An 18664-nucleotide genomic window follows, 5' to 3' on the forward strand; every position below is an offset into this window, starting at 1 on the left:
AGGCTTACAGAGTTTTAGACTATATTATTATAGCTTATAGCATACACCAACAGTTTAAGTTTTCTATGTTTACATTCTCAAGAAAAAATAAATTCAAGTTGGATTGAACATGTGAGGAATTGAGACCGACTAAGGTTTGTCCCTTACTCAATCCTAATGTTGATTAAATTATTTTTTTTAATTTTCCTCTACAGATTAATCCAATTCCAAATATCTATTGGACTATCTTTTGAAACCGAAATTAACCATAAACTTGATTAAATATAACGCGTAGTCTTTTTAGATAAATATTTTCAACATTACTTAGTTAGATATGTTATTTGAGATATAAAATGATATATGTATATATTTTATTAATATGATAAAAAAGTAGGTAATAAAAAATATTTGGAGTTAAATAAATATCATTACTTTATACACAATTAAATATCCACATATAAACATGTCGAATAGGTATCCATGGGACAGGTCGAGACATGTTTGTCACTTACCTATCCCTAAATATTATCCACGTCTAATTTTTGAATCTAATTTTAGACTTAATAAAATCCAACCACATTCAAAATAGATAATACATTACTAGTTATATTAACACTTGGACTTGGGAGAAAAACATACAAAGAATAATAAATAAATCATCATAAATATCTCACGTTTTATTTAATGTTAAATAGAAAGGTCGCTAGGTTGATTACCTCAAAACCAAGTAGTGGATGAACAAGAATTATTCCTGGTACATGAACATGATCCGTGTCTGAAATTCATGTCGTTTTTCATCTTGAACAAGTTTATACAACATGCTTCTTTTTAGCATACCAAGTTGGCAACATTTTTATGTTAGAGAATACCAAGTTTAAAAATATGATCAGTTTATACTCTCATTTTGCTTATTTCACAGGAAGAAACCAAAGTTGTGACCATTAGTGGGTACCATGACGTGCCACAAAACAATGAAGAAAGCCTATTGAAGGTAGTTGCAATTTGCATTTATACAGTGATGTGTTTGATGGACATTGTGGAACTGGATCAAGGTGTGGCAGCTCAAAAGGATACATAAGGATGAAGGAAGAGGAACATCAAAATCATACATAATTTACTTCCATTTGTGTCTAAAGATTAATAATTACTACCACTAAAAAAGAGGGAGATAAGACATAGTTTCCACATAAAAACCAGCGACAAACAAGTTACAATAATGAGATGCCGAAGTCTCACTATAATCTCATGATCCTAAATGCTCCTAAGATCACATTATTCACACCCCAACCCTCCATGAACCTCTGGAACCTCTCTAAACTAAGAAAGCATATAATCTACCGTTTAAAATATTTGTTCTTGCACTAATATTACACGGATAATGTTACACATGCGCCTCTTCAATACTTTAAGAAAGGAAGAGAAACACACAAGAAAAATAGCATAACAAGTGAGTAGAGTCTGATGTAACACCACACCACACGAAATCCTACTCCATAAAATAGTGACTAGCTCGGTAGAGGGACATGGCTGGAATGCTGGGTTATTTTAATTGCAGGCTCAGGAACTTGGGTTGTGAGGGCTCCCAGGTCCATCCGACGATTCGCTGAGCGTGCCCTGTGATGGTGAGCTGCTTTGGCCAGCATTGGCAAACTTTGGTGAGGCAGATGAATTCCCCATTTGGTTTGCCAGCTTGGGGACATTGCAATATTCACCAGGAAAGCTCAACAAAACAACCTGCAAAATGTATGTCGTGTTTAGAGAACAAACTGACAAGTATCTCTGTACAGTCTTTCCAAGAATTGCCTGTGCTCGAGTAAATGATAAAGGAAGATACCAAGGTAGAGATACGATAAATATCTTACTATAGGGTTCAAGACACACAAAGATAATAAAGTAAGAAATGTGTACAGTTTTTGCTTCTTTTAAATGTATGAATAAAAAGGACATAAATCAAGAAAGAAAATGTACCTGAACAGCGGAAGCAGCAATCAGTTCACCCATAACGCCACCTCCCACAACATGACCATCTGGCCCAGACAAGGAGACACTTAGTCCACTAGATCTGTGGGATGGACCGCTATTATCATAGAGAAGTAAAGAGCCACCGAGTGTAAGGATCTCAAAGCGACCCTGAAAACCCAAAATTCACAAAATGAGTTCAGATACCTGCACCAACCACTAGAGCATGCAGCTTGTTTATAGTGTCATGACCATCAACATTTCCCACCAAAATGCACTCACACAATCTGGTCTATCTTGTAAATATAGAATATACTAGCAAACCATACCCAAGTAAGCATTTTAATTTTGGGCAAACTTTAAAAATCAACTTCAATTTTCTCTTACAAAGTTGTAGAATAAATATTAATGCTGATGCCTTTTAAACTAGGCTAAGAAACAAATATCATTCATAACAATAAAAATGAATATGAATGAATGAGCAGTTCCACAAATCAACACAAAAATACATATAAAAGTCATCAAGTATGTCCCCCATGGCCCACAGGATAATCTACTAGAGAGTAGAGACTGACAAAGAATATTTACACTAACAAAATAATTGATGGACCTAATGGCTAATATCCATAATTTTAAATCGAAGATGAGTATATGAGAAGAGGATGAAAGAAAGGTTGCTAGGATGTTTATAAACCTCATAAGTCACGGATCCAGATGAGGGCTGACGGAGTGTCACCCGAGAAATGGCTCCATTTGCAGACAATATGCAAACATTGCTGCGTACATCCAGCGAAAGGGCCACAATCTTCGTCGCAAGACACTGCATATCAAAACATAAAAATGCAGTATTTGGTCCCAAGAGAAACTACAGTAATGCTAAAAAATTACAATAAAATTTACAATAGCCCATATTTTAAAGGAGCAAATGAATACTGAAAAGCTTAAATGTTTGCAAATTAGAGATGTTTTTTTATAGCCCAGCTGTACAAGCATGATAAGGTAATGTGGTACTCCCTATGTTTCAAAATATCCGTTGTTTAAGGTTTTTGAACAACGATTCGGAAATCTACTAAACAATCTCAAGATTTAGGAAATATAAATACATATGACTATATCACCTCCTTCCTTCCATTAATTAAAATAATGAAGCTGTATGGACAAGGAAGAAATCTAATTTAGTCTAATGATTACGGTGTTTCTCATTCACCCCAAAGGAAGTATTGTCAACAATCAAATTATGCATGTTTAAAATGAAAGAGCAAGTGCAGAAAAAGAATGAATCACAATCTCACTTTCAGAAACAACAATATTCATCAAAGTAAGCCAAATTACCACTTTAATTAAAGTATATGAGTACTGATGTGAGGCATGGAACAGAAGTTATAAAATATTAATAAATAACACAATTTTCTAGGAAATAAAAAGGCAGCATAACAACCATTCACAGTTAAAATAATTTACTCCATGCATATGAATAATATCTTCTTTAAGATTAAGCAGATACCTCTCCAGCTTTCACGGTGATAACATGAGGGGTCAATGGAAATTCTGGACCTGGTTCTGCAGAAAAAAAATTCCATGACAAGATAACATCACATACACATACATGAAATTTGATTATCCACTTCTGAAATGAAATAAAAGGAAACCTTTCACATTTTGAATGTATATATGAAATGCAATTGCAAATGAGAGTAGCTTAAATGCAAGGAAATAGGAAATCACATACTTAGGGGCTAAGGGCAAACAAAATAGCTAAAGGCATGAAACTGGAATAGACATGGGCAAAATAGTAAATTTAAAAATTGGGGAACTAACAAGACAGATGGGGTAGTCACAGGTCCCAAATTCTAGTTCTACCATATACTTCATTACTTTAAACATAACAAGTATCTATCCATACCAGCTGTAAATTACAACTAAAAAATAGAGTTTTGTGAGTATTAAATATACTTTAAGCTCGATTATATTGAAATGAGAGAAAACCATTCCATTGCATATCCTGTGAGAAAAATAGCTGCTACTACTACTATTACTACTTCTACTACTAGCTAGTGTATACATATTGTATATATAAATAGAGTTTCATCACAGAAAATTAGAAATTAAAAATGGCATGAAAGACTAATACAAAGCATAGAGGAAGTAAAAAAAAAACAAGAGCAGAAGATAATGTATATATGCTAGTAGCTACCATACCATTGACGCGACGATGCTTATTGACAGAACCGCGAGGTCTGCCTCTCTTTTTCACCGGAACTGTGGATGCAGGAGCACCAGGAGCAGGAGCAGAAGCAGGTGCAGCCGGGGAAAAAGGAGTGGTGGCGGCGGCATAAGCAGCAGTAGCAGCAGCATGAGCAAAGGGAGCAAAAGGAGCTGTGGAAGCACTAGGAGGACCAAAATGTACACCTGCCGGAGCAGCCGTAACCGCAATTGGACCGTTGGATTCAATTTTCTTTGGCCTTCCTCTCTTCCTTTTCACAGGTTCAGAGCTACCCACAGGGCCGTGCACGGCAGCACCGTTAAAGTTAACGGTAGAAAGTGGAAGAGGAGCAACGGTGGGTGTTGCCATCTGAATAGCAGCATATTCCGTCCGCACATTTTGCTCTTGTTCAGGTTTCTGAATACCAAAGTTGAAATTTTGTTGCGACATAATGTTGATCTCAATATCTGGGTTCAACATAAACAACACAAATGAGCATTGGAATCTGAAATTTATAAACCATAATCATCATCATCATCATCATCATTATGTTTCTTTTTTCTGCTTCCATATAACAATTACCCATTCAGATTTCAAATTCACTTCATTTAACGTGTTCAAACAATTCATTCAATTTTATTTTTGACCCCCAAAGAGGGAGAAGAAGAAAAAGAAATGAGTGACAAAGTTGAAAACCCTAATTTTATAACAGTGAGTGAAGTAGCAAAGTAACTGCAAAATCAGCCATGGAAGCGATTTTACTTGCTGGGATCATGAAAATAAATTTCAGATTTTATTGAAAATATAACAATTTTGTATTTTGAATGTGAAATAAAGAAATGAAAAAGTAATTTTTAATTGGCAGTGAGAATTAGAAGAAGAAAAATGAGAGATATAGAATAGAAGATGGGAGTAAATAAAAAGAAATAAAAAAGAAATAAACTTACGAATAAGTTAAAGGAAAAAGAAATGGAGAGGGTGAGAAATATATGTGGTAGAAGGAAAAATCGTGGGATGGATTTACGAACCAAGGTGCTTAGGTGCTTCTCTCTCTCTCTCTCTCTCTCTCTCCACCTCCAGTTTTCATTTAACATATTACTTTTTTATTCATTCTTTTTTCAATATTTTTAAGAGATTTTGTGTTTTCCCTTTATGCCCTTCCTACAAAATTTGGAAAGTGAAATTAAATGAGAAACTTACAAAATCCCTTTTGTGCATATACTTTTACAAAGGTGCTCTACTACTTCCCATTAACTTCAATTATATGTTCAAACCATATTCCATTTTTAGTGTAAGAATCCATGTAACTGCTCCCTTTTATCATCTCACTTGCTTAATATAACTTTCTTCTTCTATCAAATGGATGGTATAACAGATTGTATACTTCATCTGTGTTTTGTTGATCAATTAACTCTTTCTTTTTTTGGGCACAAGTAGACCTCAACTATAACCTTAGAAATTGTTTTTTTTCTATCAGTGTAATATCTATCTATGTATTGACAATATAAAGAGTTATACACAGTCAGTATATTATCTGTGAGAGCACAAAAGTCACATCATTTAATGTGAATATGTGATGGCATGGTCGATCAAGTGAAGCATATATTCATGCATAAAAGTGTTAATACCATAAGGAAGAAGAGGGCATGGTCGACCAAGTGAAACCAAATTACAATTAGCTCTACGACCATCACAAACCCTCTGAGCAACTTCGGGATCCCGGAAAGTCACCTATACCCTCCAATTCCATGCATGTGAGATAGAAACCAAGTCAATTCTATAGTGAATCAAAATAGCTACAGTGTAAAGGTTTATTATACTCAGAAGGCATAATCTATCATATAGAATAATAATAATAAAAGATACTGACAAAACCATAGCCTTTAGAAAGAGCAGTGTTGTTATGAGTGATAACAACAGCTTCTAGAATATGACCAAAGTGTTGAAAGTAAGTGCGCATGGTTTCACTCTTAGTCTCCCAAGGGAAGGAATCATAAATCATTCATCCTAAATTTGTGGCACATGAAGTTAAACCTGAAACACTTGAAATTTGTGCCGCTTCATTTATCTGAAATACATGCTAAGAAGCTCCAGGAGATGGAAGGTTCTTTTGGTGATTTGGAAGCATGTCAGATAAACATTTCATTATTAAATTATATATATATTTTCAACCAATTACCTCAAATGGAACAGGAAGTGATACACTTTTAGGACAAAATATGTGTTACATTTTTTAAGGAGTCATTAATTGGAATAAAATGCCGTTAAAATATTAAACTTTGTTAATGTGGAATATTGATGTAGTTGCGTATTTCGACCAAATTGGAATGAGAATGATTCATTTTGAAACTGAAGAGCTACTCAATAATGAGAGTCAGAAGTTGTGTGCAAGTGGTATATTATGTGAATGGTTGCTAATTCTAACTTTTTATTCTCTTTTTTCTTCATAAAAGCTATGAAGCACATACATTCCTTAAGGCATTAAGATGTTGACATTTTCTTTTTAAATAAGCAAACAAACCTCATGAAAATTGTGAGGTTGATTAGCATTACGAAATTTATTTACCACAAATATGTGGTTTAGCTTAAAAGTAAAAATATCACTGATATCACCTTCATGTTTGGTTAGGGCCATACCATCTAAAGGGCAAATGGGAATTAGCGTGACTCAAAAAGTGTTAGGATGCTTGTAGCATATAAATTATTTTTCCCACTTGGACAAAAAATTCCAAACATGGTATCCGTAATAACAATGATTGAACATGCATTATGATCATGGTGGGAAAACAAGCGAAGACTAAACTATTAATTTAATCTACCAGAGATTCACCTGAGATAAAAAAATAATCCTAAAAGGATTCACTTGAGATCAAAAAAATGATCCTACAGATTCACTTGGCATTAAATGGAGAGCTTTTGCATCATCTAACTACCCGAAGTATGTTAACATCATACATCATACTGCAAAGTATGTTTGCTTCCAAGTGAAATTATCTGTCATGACATTCTCAACAATGTTTATTTTCTTTATCTCCAAAAGCCCTAAACCGTGAACAATTAAAGGATGAATGGGAACATTCTGGTATATGAAAGGATCAAAACCCACCACCATTTGTGCAACTAGGTTAGTTTGGTAATACTTCGACTTTGTAGGTCATTTTACTAAAATTATAAGAAATCATGTAAGAATACCATTCTTCAAATTCTTATTTCCTTCTTTTCCTGAAATTTCCCAGACGTTAGAGAAAGAAGAGGATGAGGAATCTTATACTCATAAATGAAATGAATTGCACTTGCCAATAATAAACAAGAATGCATAGCTGTATTCTTACATCACAAGAACCCGCAAAAAAAATACATACCTTTAAAATATTCATCTGTCAATTATATTATTCCCTTCTCAATAAATGACTGTAAATAAAATTACAAGCAACCATGTACATGTTAGGTCAGTTCTATATTACCTCACTTTTCGATTCCTTGCTGCAGGTATTGTATCAAGTCATAGCCAGCTGTACTCCACTTATTGTAAGCATCTTTACAAACATGGGTCATGAAATTGGCTGCTTCGCGCTCACTCATCTCTGGATGAAATCTCTTCCGAAGATTGCCTATTGGGTCACCCCTACTGAAGCAAGGTAACCCACTATCAAGCATTAAAGCCACAATAGTGATGATCCCATCCATATGACGACGGGCAGCTAGGTACCCCTTCACGCACAAACTAGATGTACAAATACCCGGTCACAAACAGTTTTTGATAATATGAAAAGGGGTAAAAAGAGAGAGAAATTCCATCACCACTACCTTAAAAATTGGCTCCATGTCTCACTCTTCATAACACCAGATGGATCTAGTAATTGTGTCATCTCATGGCTTAGCTTAAAATGTGCACTTTCAAAACGCATATTATTACCAGGAGAAGTTTCTAGGATGAAACCAAAGTCAATATGAACAAGCCTCCCAGCACTGTATCAGCATATTTATTGGTTAAATAACTTACATATTTGCGGTAGGGGAAGAAAGCAGGGGGTGGGGGAATGAAGATCAAACGAAATCAACCGAGGGCAAACAATGAGGACTTTAAATATTTCAGAGGCAACAAAGGTAAAATTGATTGGGCGAGCAATTATAAATACATTTGATAACAAAGTAATAGAAGAAAGACAAAATCTTACCTATCAAAGAGAAGGTTCCCATTGTGCCTATCTTTTGGTTGAAGCAAAAGACTAGCAACAGCATAACCAGCACTGCTGACGATGAAGTTCTGGCGTGCTGCCTCAAAACTGGCAGTTCCTACAGGACCGAAGTCTTGCTGAAATATCTCCAACAAACCCCCATCAGTTGTCTCCCCCATTTGACTTCTACTACGTGTATTAGGCACAACCTGGAAAACATTAAATATGAATTGAGTTAACAAAATAGTTATCCCATGTAGGATATTAGAAATAATTAACAGAGGATGACTATTTCTAATATCCTATAAATTCTTATCCCCTTCTTTTCTTAACAACCTGAATGGCTGGTTAAACTTATTAACTATTTTAAAAAAAATAAGAGATGAAATTACTAGGCCAAAACTGGAGATAATTTAAAGAAAAAGCTATAGATAAAAGAATCTTAAACTTTTAATTCTTAAAATTATTGATCAAAACAAGGTGATAAACTACATATGCAGATGAATTCCAGTTGGAAAATTGTGAAATCCAAATTAGGACACGCCCCCATTTATTTAGCCCCCTGAAGCTAACCCTCCCACAACTTAACACAAGTGCTCCAGTAAAGCTGACTCATTCAGTAAACATACCTTAAAAACCAACATAATTAAATAGAAAATCCCTAATTAATATTTCACATTTCAAACAAAGCAAACTAAAGTAATCAAGTAAAAAAGCAACTCAAAATGGACCCTACTATTATATTATATAAACTTAGCTCAGGACTTAATATTTTATAGCTTAACAAAGCAGAGGAATAATAATAATAAATTGATAAAAAATCAACCAAACACATTGCAGAACTTAGGCATTTCAACCCAAGTACCAACAATATCAACTAAAAGCATGCTTTAGAGGCCAAGACCATATGCGCAGGTTTGATATAAAGAGAGTTTACACAACTCAAATTTGTATCCCAAGATCATAAACTAGCATGAGGTCACCAGCTAACTTGAGAGTTTGACAACCATGTGATTACCATCAGACCTAGAATGTAAAATAGCAATCATCGAAAAGAAACATATCCTTTGGAAATAAACTTCCAAGAATTAACATGGCTGCAGTTATCCCGGGATCGGTATTCCACCCGTTCTGATCTTGACCATACTTTTACTTAATCTAAATTAGTTGGTGCCACAGAATTTTTCAGGATGCTTCAGTATATTAGCAATAAACTCACCTCTATTATACCTCTCTCAGGACCAGTAGGCAGAACACCATAAGGAAATAGATATAGATTTAATCCGACAGCTTCAAATAGATCTCTAAGAAGTGCAATTACTTGAAGGGCAAGAACATCTTGTCTACAGTCATCTCCAACCTTGAATGAGGAAAACTCAATTAGTCCAAGAATGAGAAGAAAAGAGAGTACACAATGTATTAAAAAAAACTATTTTGTTATGCTTGTATATGTGTATAACACAATGTTTTGCAATTGTGTTGACAGGATAACAAATCAATTATAAACGCCAATGCCTGAATTTTGAGTCTGCAAAGGATGTCATAAATACAGGACAGCTAACCTTGAAAATGCAACCTTGTGGCTTTATATCGTTTTGGTCCCCATCTCGATCAGCTACGTTAAATGCTATCAAGATTGGGACTTTTGCAGCTGACTGTAAGGGAATACCACTATCCACGATAATACCCTTAACAAGCTTGCTAGGAGCTGTCGGCAGATAAAGGTCGTCACCCTCCAGTTCAATTTTCTCCAATTCCCTATCGAAGATGATAAATTCATACATCAACCTCTATTTTGAAATTGACTTGGGAATTCAAAATAAGGATCATGCCAAAGACATCTGCCTAATACCTTCGGATACCAGCTCGGCGTTCTTCCTTAGGGAGTGGATATAGTACGCCAGAGATGGAAGTAACTTTGTCGAAGAAATCAAACTCCCTTTTAAATATATCAAGTGCCTTTGGACTAAAACCATCAATTATCCGTTGCCTTACAGCTGGCAGCAGTTCTAGAAATGAACCATTCTGAAAGGAAGCACATGTGAATACAAACTCTAAACTATGATGTGGAAAAACATAACAAATTCTAACATAAAACAAAGGATTAGATTGAATATATTCTACATCTTCACAAAGTAGTACTACAGAAGTGAGTGCCAATTTTGAAGATTTTAGACAACCACAAAAATGTATCCACTCTGACGAACTAAATGTCAATGTTAATCTCAATCGTTTTTCTCCTAGTGTCATCATGACTTTCTACACAACAAACATATTCCACCACAGTACAATTGTAAGCTCAGCCTACAGTGGCCACATAACCAAATGCCTATATGATTACATACTGCACCTCATTGCTTAATTATGAAGGCAACAACTAGGTAATGTCCTGATTATAATAACTTAATAGTTCATAAGCCTGAAACTATAATAAGACTCCACAACTTTCAACTCTTAAACTTCCATATTGGGCAGTCTCAAAATGCATGTCACTTTTAAGAGTCAATATGCCAAGTTTATACTTTCCTCAATTGCTATCACTTTTTTTTTTCAAATTCAAAAAACGTTGACGATAGTTTTAACAATACTTGATCTGATGCACTAAACTATGATGTGTTTTTACTCAGAAAAAGGAAAGGTGTACTTAAACTTCATGAAAAGTTAAATGAGACACATAAAATGGTGGAAGGATTGAGGGAGTCATGTTTCTGAAGCAAATTTGTCAGAGAACCAATTACATAAACATAACTTGTTAATTACATTTATTAACAGAGACAGTATCGTAATAACAATAATAATTATTATATTATCATTACTAGTACTTATAGCAGAACTCATGATTAAAGCCAGTGCATCTGGTTTCAGTGCTCACTGCTCAGTAAATATTAAATATTGCCTAAATGATGTACATGACCAGCATAAATCCTAGCAGTAGATGCCAATTTTAGTTTGGAATTCATGATGTTTCATCACTATATGATAGCAATAACTATACAGGATATAAAGAAGCTTGCTGTTGGCATACCTTCCCAATGTTAGGATCTTTCCCTGGCTCAGGTACAGTCTCGCCCTGCCCCAAAGAAACTCAGTGCTTAACCACTTGTTAAATAGATAACAAAGAACTTGTAACAAAGAAGTGAGGTAACAAATACAAAACTATATACAATGATAATGTGCACAACATAATTAAGTGAAATAAGAATAACTTTCATAAAAAAGAAAAAGAAATAATGATAATCAACAATCACAAGTTATACCTGTAGGTGCCAGATAAGAATATGGGCAAATATGTCACTTCTTTGAGCAGCTCTAAGCAAATAACCTTCTACTAATTTCTGAAAAAATTAAAATATGGAACTGCTTATTATCAAGCAAAAACAAGTTGAAATTCACTATAAATAAGGTCATACGTTGGCTTAAAGTTATCTACCCTTTTACATCACTTATTGCAGAGTAACTTTGAAACGTGTTAAGAAAAAAGAATTTAAAAATATGTGTGCCAAAGTATGATATTATATTTGGGGAAAGAAATTAAAAGATGTCAAAATATTTAGCGAGTATAAAAAATTGGAGAGGTAAGTCACAAAACTCCCACAAGACTAGTGACATTTGACACGATGGAAAACACTTTCTGAATCCGTAATTTTATGTATATATTTTTGTTTAGTCAACAGACTTTTCAAAATCTGAAGAATGTCATTACATAACTAGAAGCGGAAGTCTTACTTACGTTATGCTGTAGGTGTTAAATGGTGAGAGGTAAAAAGAAATATGTAGAACTGGATTTTAAGTGGCACACAGTTTGAGCATATACATACTAAGTGGGGAAAATCATGAATTCAAATTTCAGTAGATATCTAACCCCATCATCATGTCGCAAAGACTGCACCAGCTGCGGCATGAAAAAAGTCACTCTTTCAGGAGGATAGGATTCTAGAACCCTTAGAACATACGCCATGACCCGTGGATGCCCCTTGTATGCAGGAGTAAGGAACTCCAGAGCTTGTGTAATAGAACAAGGAGCCCAGTGAGGCAATTGTTGCAAAAGCACTGAATTGTCATCAACCGCCTTGGGGGTGATAAAGTAAGGTAATGCTTCAGGTACGTTGCGCACATCTATAATATGTCCCTGTAAAGAGAAGTTGTTATGTCATTTTTTGCAAGATAATATATGTATTAGTCATGAGAGAGAACAGCTCAGATCACATAAATGGGGAAACACTACAATAGTAAATCTGCCATTTCAGTATAAATATCAGTATGACTGAATAGGCTCTCACACCAATTTGAATGGAAAAGTATGAATATCAGTATGACTGAATAATTAAGCCCCTTTACCAGGATTGACATCAAATATGCTTGGGAGAAATAATTACTAAAAGATCAGGTAAGAAACAATCAACTCTTATAATTGTACAACCGACAATAATTACAAGATGGTATAATTTCAAAAAAGATATTTCGACACGCATAATTTGGACACAAACAAATAGATTTTTACCATTATGATTTTTATGCATTCAGATATGATTATGATTTATGTTTTCTTTTCAGTACCCAAACCTAATGTATTTGGTAGAAAATAGAGAGAATAAAACATTCTCTCTTTCAAAACCTTCGATGCCTTTTCTCACTTGATTTTTCTCTAATGCCTATCAAAACTATAAAAAAATTATTCCTGCAGGATGCAATTACCAATTTGCAAGCCACACCCCCTTCAACCCTAAACTTTTCTACCACAAATCCAATGCCCACCACACTTCCACTGTCCAACATCCAGAGATTAAAGGAGCAATCGTTGCAAAAAAACATAAGTCTTGACCTATTAAATCAATTCCTATTATGCAGACACTCAACTGAATAGAACTTCTACTTCACAATATTATAAGAAAACATACCTGAACCAGCTGAGTTACTTCAGTTTTCAAAAATGCATTGGTCGGGAACCTTGAAGCCAAGGATAAAGCAATCCTAGGATCAACGGCAAAGGCAGTCCTAGCAAATTCTACCCATTTATCTGAACTATACTTGGGTCGTGAAACACTTTCCCTGGAAATACATATCAAGTATCTTAAAATTAAAGAAAAGAAGAGACGCCAGTGGTAAAAACAGATAGATAGATAGATAGATATGTATACTTTGTGTTGGTCGGTTGTGCCCAGACCTCAAGCCTGTCAGCCTCATGTTGGCACAGCATTATAAGTAACTGCCTCCGTTTTTCTCTGTCAACAGCATAATTCTCCATTTGACCCCAAACAGGATGGTGGTGATCATTCTGTATACATAAATATTAGAAAATTGCACAAAATAGTTTGCTAGTACCTTGGAAAAGTTTAAAGTGAGCACATAATGTTCCAAAGCCAATAGTGCAAAGCAGATGACAATGCCGGACATAGAATTATTACCACATCAGCCAAAGGGTTTCCATTTTCTTGTCCATTTCCTTTTGAACCAAGTTGAACAACATCTCCTTTCACATTTGAAAGGTACTGAACAAATAGAGAAACAGACTGAGCCTCACACTGAGCAAAATTTGAATAGTTTGTGTCGTACCATTCAGGATAATGAGCAAACCAACCCAGAGAAGCCCTGCAAATGCACCAAATGACATATTCAGTTAATCCAAAAATGGTAAACATGATAAATCATAAATGGATAGATATCTTCGAAAGAAATTAATTGGTCTATGAAAAATTGCAATGAAAAAGTTGAGAAGCATGCTGTCGAAATATTGTTAGAAGACCTAAGAAATTTAATGCACTGAAAAGCTAATCTAAAAATCGAGTCAAGTCCTTTACAGTTATAACAGATCCCCCGCCCACCCACATATTTAGCAAACTAAACAACCTCCAAAAGATGCAACTCCAATTGTAATAAAAAAAAATAGGTTAAACGTTATTAAGAGGGATAAGCATTCTTTATGGACGGTATAAGGCTTGGATCTTCTGGTTGTTCCATAAAAAAGAACAAGAGACAGAATACAGAAGATCCACTGTGTATTTTGATCATCTTAGTAGGTTTCTGAAAAGAAGAATTAACAGGCAAAGCATTCATTCAAATTGAAATTGACTATAAATTTACTAACACAATAAGATTCAACACATTATCTATTGGTCACATCTGGAAGAGAAGGGAAGCATGAAGTAAATGATGTTTAGTCATTGCATAATCAGAACACGCTGACATTTGGCACAAAAGATTTGAGTGGCAGATTCACAGACTGGGTTGAGTACAGTTGGTCTACATGTGATTTCACCCATTTCCAAAGTGAAACTCATCCCCTCTTTGGCACTTAGAAACATATTGACATGCCGACAAAATTTGACCATCTAAAAAAGCAGTTTCCAGAAAAACCTTTCACTCAACCAAGGTATGGGAATAAAAACCTTGTAAGAAACATAAATTGAAAAGGGAATGCAGTATGTAACCTACCATGAATTATAATATGTTGTAGCAAAAAGCATGCTCCATGTAGAACAACAAATGGCATAAATTTTGCAACAATTAATATTAAACAAATATTAATTGTTGAAATTATAGGGCTTAGATATGAAAGGAGAAAAAGGAATGACAATTAGTAAATTGTATTGATAATATTGTAAATAATGATGTCATAATATTGTGAATAATGATGTCATGATGTTGTGATAATAATGTGATGCAAATGACATAATCTTAATCCCTATCTATAATAATACTAGCTCTTAATAAATAAGGAAACAAATCATAAAAGATAAGATAAAGTGATCTCAATTCTAAGAGATCTTCTAGGATAGTCTTAAGATATTGTGAGATACTTTCATATATTCTAATATTCAGAAAAGTAACTACTTCGGATAGCTACACCAAGAATGCCAAAAATAAAATGTAAGAGACTAATGTTTACCGATAAATCCGATCTTCCAGCAGTTGAAGCCCTATTTGAAATTTTTGCAGATTGCCCTGAAACTGGCATGAGCAGTATTTGAGCCCTAGAAGCATGAGAGTGAAAAAGGTGCCTGAGGCTGCAGGATGGCGTGAAAAGTTCCAGGGAAGCTTTGTTGTCCCCTGCAACATCCTACCAAGAAGCAAGAGTTGTTCCACACTTTGGAGCCGAATCGCCTACAAAAGACAAGATAAGTATCCCGGGAACCTAAATAATTAAAATTAAACAGGAACATAAAAAAATTAAAATTATCCAGGGAACCTAAAAAATTTAAAATTACCTGGGGAACAAAAATATACTATTAGGTAAGTTATTCGCAATTCTTAAGTTTGGAACTAGATGCAATAATAATATTTAATAGAAGTAAGCAACAAGATAATACCTTCTTCAACCACATCAATTTTAGTTCATTAGGTTGTTTATAATGTGAATCAAGATATTGAATGTTAAAAAAATTAAAATTTCAATAGCAATTAGTCAACCAGATCATTAGCAGCAAACATTTGGTGGCAAGTTATTACCATAAAAAATATCACACAATCCACTAATCAAGGAATGAATATCACTCCTCTGAATAAGTGACAATTCATGAATAGATTCCAGAATTGAAAAATCCACATCAAATAACTGAAACATGATCTTTCACTAAAAAAACACAGTAGGTTGATAGAGAAACAAAAGATTCAACCTTGCCAAGTTTAATGTATAGTAGCTCTAATCAAAATATTCATAGAATGATTTTTTATTCTTATTATTATCACCTTGCAATGGTGATGAAAGATCAAGACAATACCCAACGCAAATCCCATGTTACTCAAATAAAACAATTATATATATATATATATATATATATACTTCATGAATTAATTATACTTTTTCTTGCAATCAAAACGAACCCACAATTAACATGGCAATCATTATAATGTTTAGATAAGCAAGTGGCAAAACGAAAAAGCATATGTTAACAAATAAGATGAGAAACTTCTAACCTCAAAGCGATCAATGAGAAATCCAAGCCATAGTCGATGAGCAATTATCTGCTCAACAGAATTAATCTCAGGCTGCGCTTCAGGCTCGCCAGGGGACAGGTGAGGCCTCAGTTTGGCAGCAGGCCCACAATATCTTACTTCAGATGCAAAAAGACCACGTTTGGTGTCAATTGTCCATAACCATGCATCAACAAGCTCTGCAAGGACAAGAGATCCAAGCTGAGGTGCAGCAGAAACCAACCAAGTCCATATGAAAACACCAGTTTCCATTGCATCATGGGTTGAAATATAAGCAGGACACCAGCAAAGAAGTCGAAGAAGTTGTGAGAATCCCTCCACATTCGACTTGGATCCAGAACTCTGGCCAAAAAGAAAAACATAAGTCCGATAAAGGTACAATAACATAGATTGCCGAAGAGTTCTAACTATTACCATCGAAGCACCAGTAAGAAATGTATTTACCAAATTTGACAAAAGCAGAACTGTAGCCTGAGAGCAAGTATCACGAAATTCAGACCTGACCACCTCCCCACCTTTCTCTGCTATGTTGACAAATTGTTGAAGTAAACGCACAAACTTATTAAGCAACATTCCGTTGAATGAGTCATCATCAGCTTGTGGCTGTTGAGGAAAAGCTCCAGATATAATTCTTTGAAGCCCAACTCCAAGCCCAAAACCAGGTGTAGTACCAGACTGAAATCCACCAATGCTGTTATACAACCTTCTCATGCCAGCTATTTCTCCAGCGTGGTTGCACTTAACTGTTGCTGCAGCTTGATTGCACTTACCAGAACTGATAACTTCCAAATTAAAAGACTCTGATGCTTTTATGTTTGCACCTGAAGCTGCAGCTGCTGCAGCCATGACTGCTGGAATATTTGCTGTTTGTATCGGCCAGTCATTTTTCCCAGAGCCAATTCGTATCTCAGATAAAAGTAAAACAATATCAATTGTGGGCTGTGCCCTTTGGCCGGTATTTGCTTTACATAGCTTATCCTGACATGAAATAGACAGAAGTTCAGAGAAAGACTGAGAATTTACTAAAAATAAAAATATTTGACAATAAACCTTATATAAATTTTAAATGGAAGGAATTAAGGCACAATAAAACTTATCCACCCACCACATTATGGGACCAATTTCAGAAAGCAATTCAATTAGAATCAGTAGCACAGTCATATGCAGATTATACTTATGACCTATGATGCATGAATGAGTACAGGACAGATATCGAATACAACACAGCCACCTATCCCTCTATTTCTCTGTCGTTTTTACGACAGGTCAAAGGTACCTAAACCATTGGAGTTGTCTTCTGGTATGAAGCTTTCTATATTTTGTAGACAATGATGCCCACCCCCAGAGGAAAAAAATATCACCCAGCATTTGACACATGATACATGCTTAGAATAGGAACTCGTACTTTAATTTTCAAATAATTTTTTTTCTAAACTTCTTACATACAAAAAACAACAAGTCCTAGCTCCTCCAAAGCCAGAATCAGCACAAAGTGTTGAGAGACAAAGATGACAAACAAACTACAAAAATTTAAATTTTGATTAAAATCAATGAAACAGATCATGTCACCTGGAGAAGGCCCTGGCTAGTGCATGGAGCACTTGAAAGTGATTTAACAATCCATTCCCGAACAATTCTTTGATACAAGGAACGGACTGTTGCTGTCCAAGCAGGATCATTGATGACAGTCGAAGAGGAGTCGTCATTAAATGAAAATAGCAACAAGTCTAAGCAGGAAGTATCCCATAAAACCTGAAAAGCCATATTTCTAATATTAACTCTGACGGACAATTCAAGAAAAAAGCACAAGACACGTTAGGTAAATAAATGTACACACATACACATCTTTGTAGCATACACAGTTAAAAAATGTACCTGAGGAAATCTATCTCTAATTTGTGGCAACAAGTTCTCTGCGATATCTCTTATATGATCCTCCCTTTGCGACAGGCTTTTGATTAGAAAACAAGTATGCATAGTAAGTATTGAATCTCGGGCCTCAGCTTCATGGCCTATTTCCGATACTCTATCTTCCTGAAGCCATACCAATTAATCATGTTGATATGGTGCCGAGAGAAACATAATGACATCCATAAGTCAAGTATTTCTCATGCAAAAGAAATCCATTCATGCAACAAAAGTAACATTCTCCATATGAGAAACAGAGGGCATAGAATTGTTTTACAAATGCATAAAATGATAACTTTTCCTACCACCTTAGGTTTTTAGGGTAAAAAAGTAAATGAAGTTTTGACAGAACATGCTGTTTACTAAGTTACTAGCTCAACTTGTTTTTTTAAGGTACTAGCTCAACTTGTTTTTTAAGGTACTAGCTCACATTTAGATAATAATTACACTAAATAAACATGTCCCTGCTCCTTAGTTGAGGCTTACTGGCTTGCATTAATGCATG

At 34.8% G+C, this 18664-nt stretch overlaps 2 protein-coding genes across 4 annotated transcripts in view; both read right to left on the bottom strand.

Annotated features, from left to right (window-relative positions):
* On the bottom strand, positions 1159-5206 carry LOC109328100 (AT-hook motif nuclear-localized protein 10-like). 3 transcript variants are annotated; one of them, XM_019561378.1, is made up of 6 exons: positions 5131-5206; positions 4138-4608; positions 3443-3498; positions 2633-2758; positions 1948-2109; positions 1159-1713 (listed from the first exon to the last, which is right to left on the bottom strand). In XM_019561378.1, exons 2-6 carry the CDS (start codon positions 4589-4591, stop codon positions 1537-1539), a joined length of 975 nt encoding a protein of 324 aa, XP_019416923.1. In that variant the 5' UTR covers positions 4592-4608; positions 5131-5206; the 3' UTR covers positions 1159-1536. The 3 variants fall into 3 exon arrangements, with proteins under 3 accessions (XP_019416923.1, XP_019416921.1, XP_019416920.1); XM_019561376.1 differs by having other exon boundaries at positions 5089-5187; XM_019561375.1 differs by lacking the exon at positions 5131-5206 and having other exon boundaries at positions 4138-4788.
* LOC109328058 (phosphatidylinositol 4-kinase alpha 1-like) overlaps positions 7398-18664 on the bottom strand; it is a 20627-nt gene continuing 9360 nt past the window's right edge. Inside the window, exons 11-27 of the mRNA XM_019561305.1 lie at positions 18127-18285; positions 17821-18003; positions 16696-17229; positions 16234-16593; positions 15206-15420; positions 13725-13908; positions 13458-13594; positions 13218-13368; positions 12182-12448; positions 11577-11654; positions 11345-11389; positions 10172-10344; positions 9882-10077; positions 9539-9679; positions 8320-8528; positions 7949-8110; positions 7398-7865 (exon numbers count right to left, since the gene is read on the bottom strand). Coding sequence (XP_019416850.1) covers positions 7607-7865; positions 7949-8110; positions 8320-8528; positions 9539-9679; positions 9882-10077; positions 10172-10344; positions 11345-11389; positions 11577-11654; positions 12182-12448; positions 13218-13368; positions 13458-13594; positions 13725-13908; positions 15206-15420; positions 16234-16593; positions 16696-17229; positions 17821-18003; positions 18127-18285 — 3453 coding nt within the window. The 3' untranslated portion in view covers positions 7398-7606. The remainder of the gene's footprint in view (positions 7866-7948; positions 8111-8319; positions 8529-9538; positions 9680-9881; positions 10078-10171; positions 10345-11344; positions 11390-11576; positions 11655-12181; positions 12449-13217; positions 13369-13457; positions 13595-13724; positions 13909-15205; positions 15421-16233; positions 16594-16695; positions 17230-17820; positions 18004-18126; positions 18286-18664) is intronic.

This window comes from Lupinus angustifolius, chromosome LG15 (genome assembly GCF_001865875.1).
Source record: "Lupinus angustifolius cultivar Tanjil chromosome LG15, LupAngTanjil_v1.0, whole genome shotgun sequence".
Taxonomy (NCBI): Eukaryota; Viridiplantae; Streptophyta; class Magnoliopsida; order Fabales; family Fabaceae; genus Lupinus; species Lupinus angustifolius.

Excerpts from the sequence above, each read along its gene's own strand:
- LOC109328100 (XM_019561375.1), bottom strand. The coding sequence starts at position 4,621 with ATGTTGAACCCAGATATTGAGATCAACATTATGTCGCAACAAAATTTC. Across the intron at positions 3,499-4,137 it reads TAAGCATCGTCGCGTCAATG|AACCAGGTCCAGAATTTCCA; the intron begins GTATGGTAGCTA and ends TTTTTTCTGCAG. Across the intron at positions 2,110-2,632 it reads CTGGATCCGTGACTTATGAG|GGTCGCTTTGAGATCCTTAC; the intron begins GTTTATAAACAT and ends TTGGGTTTTCAG.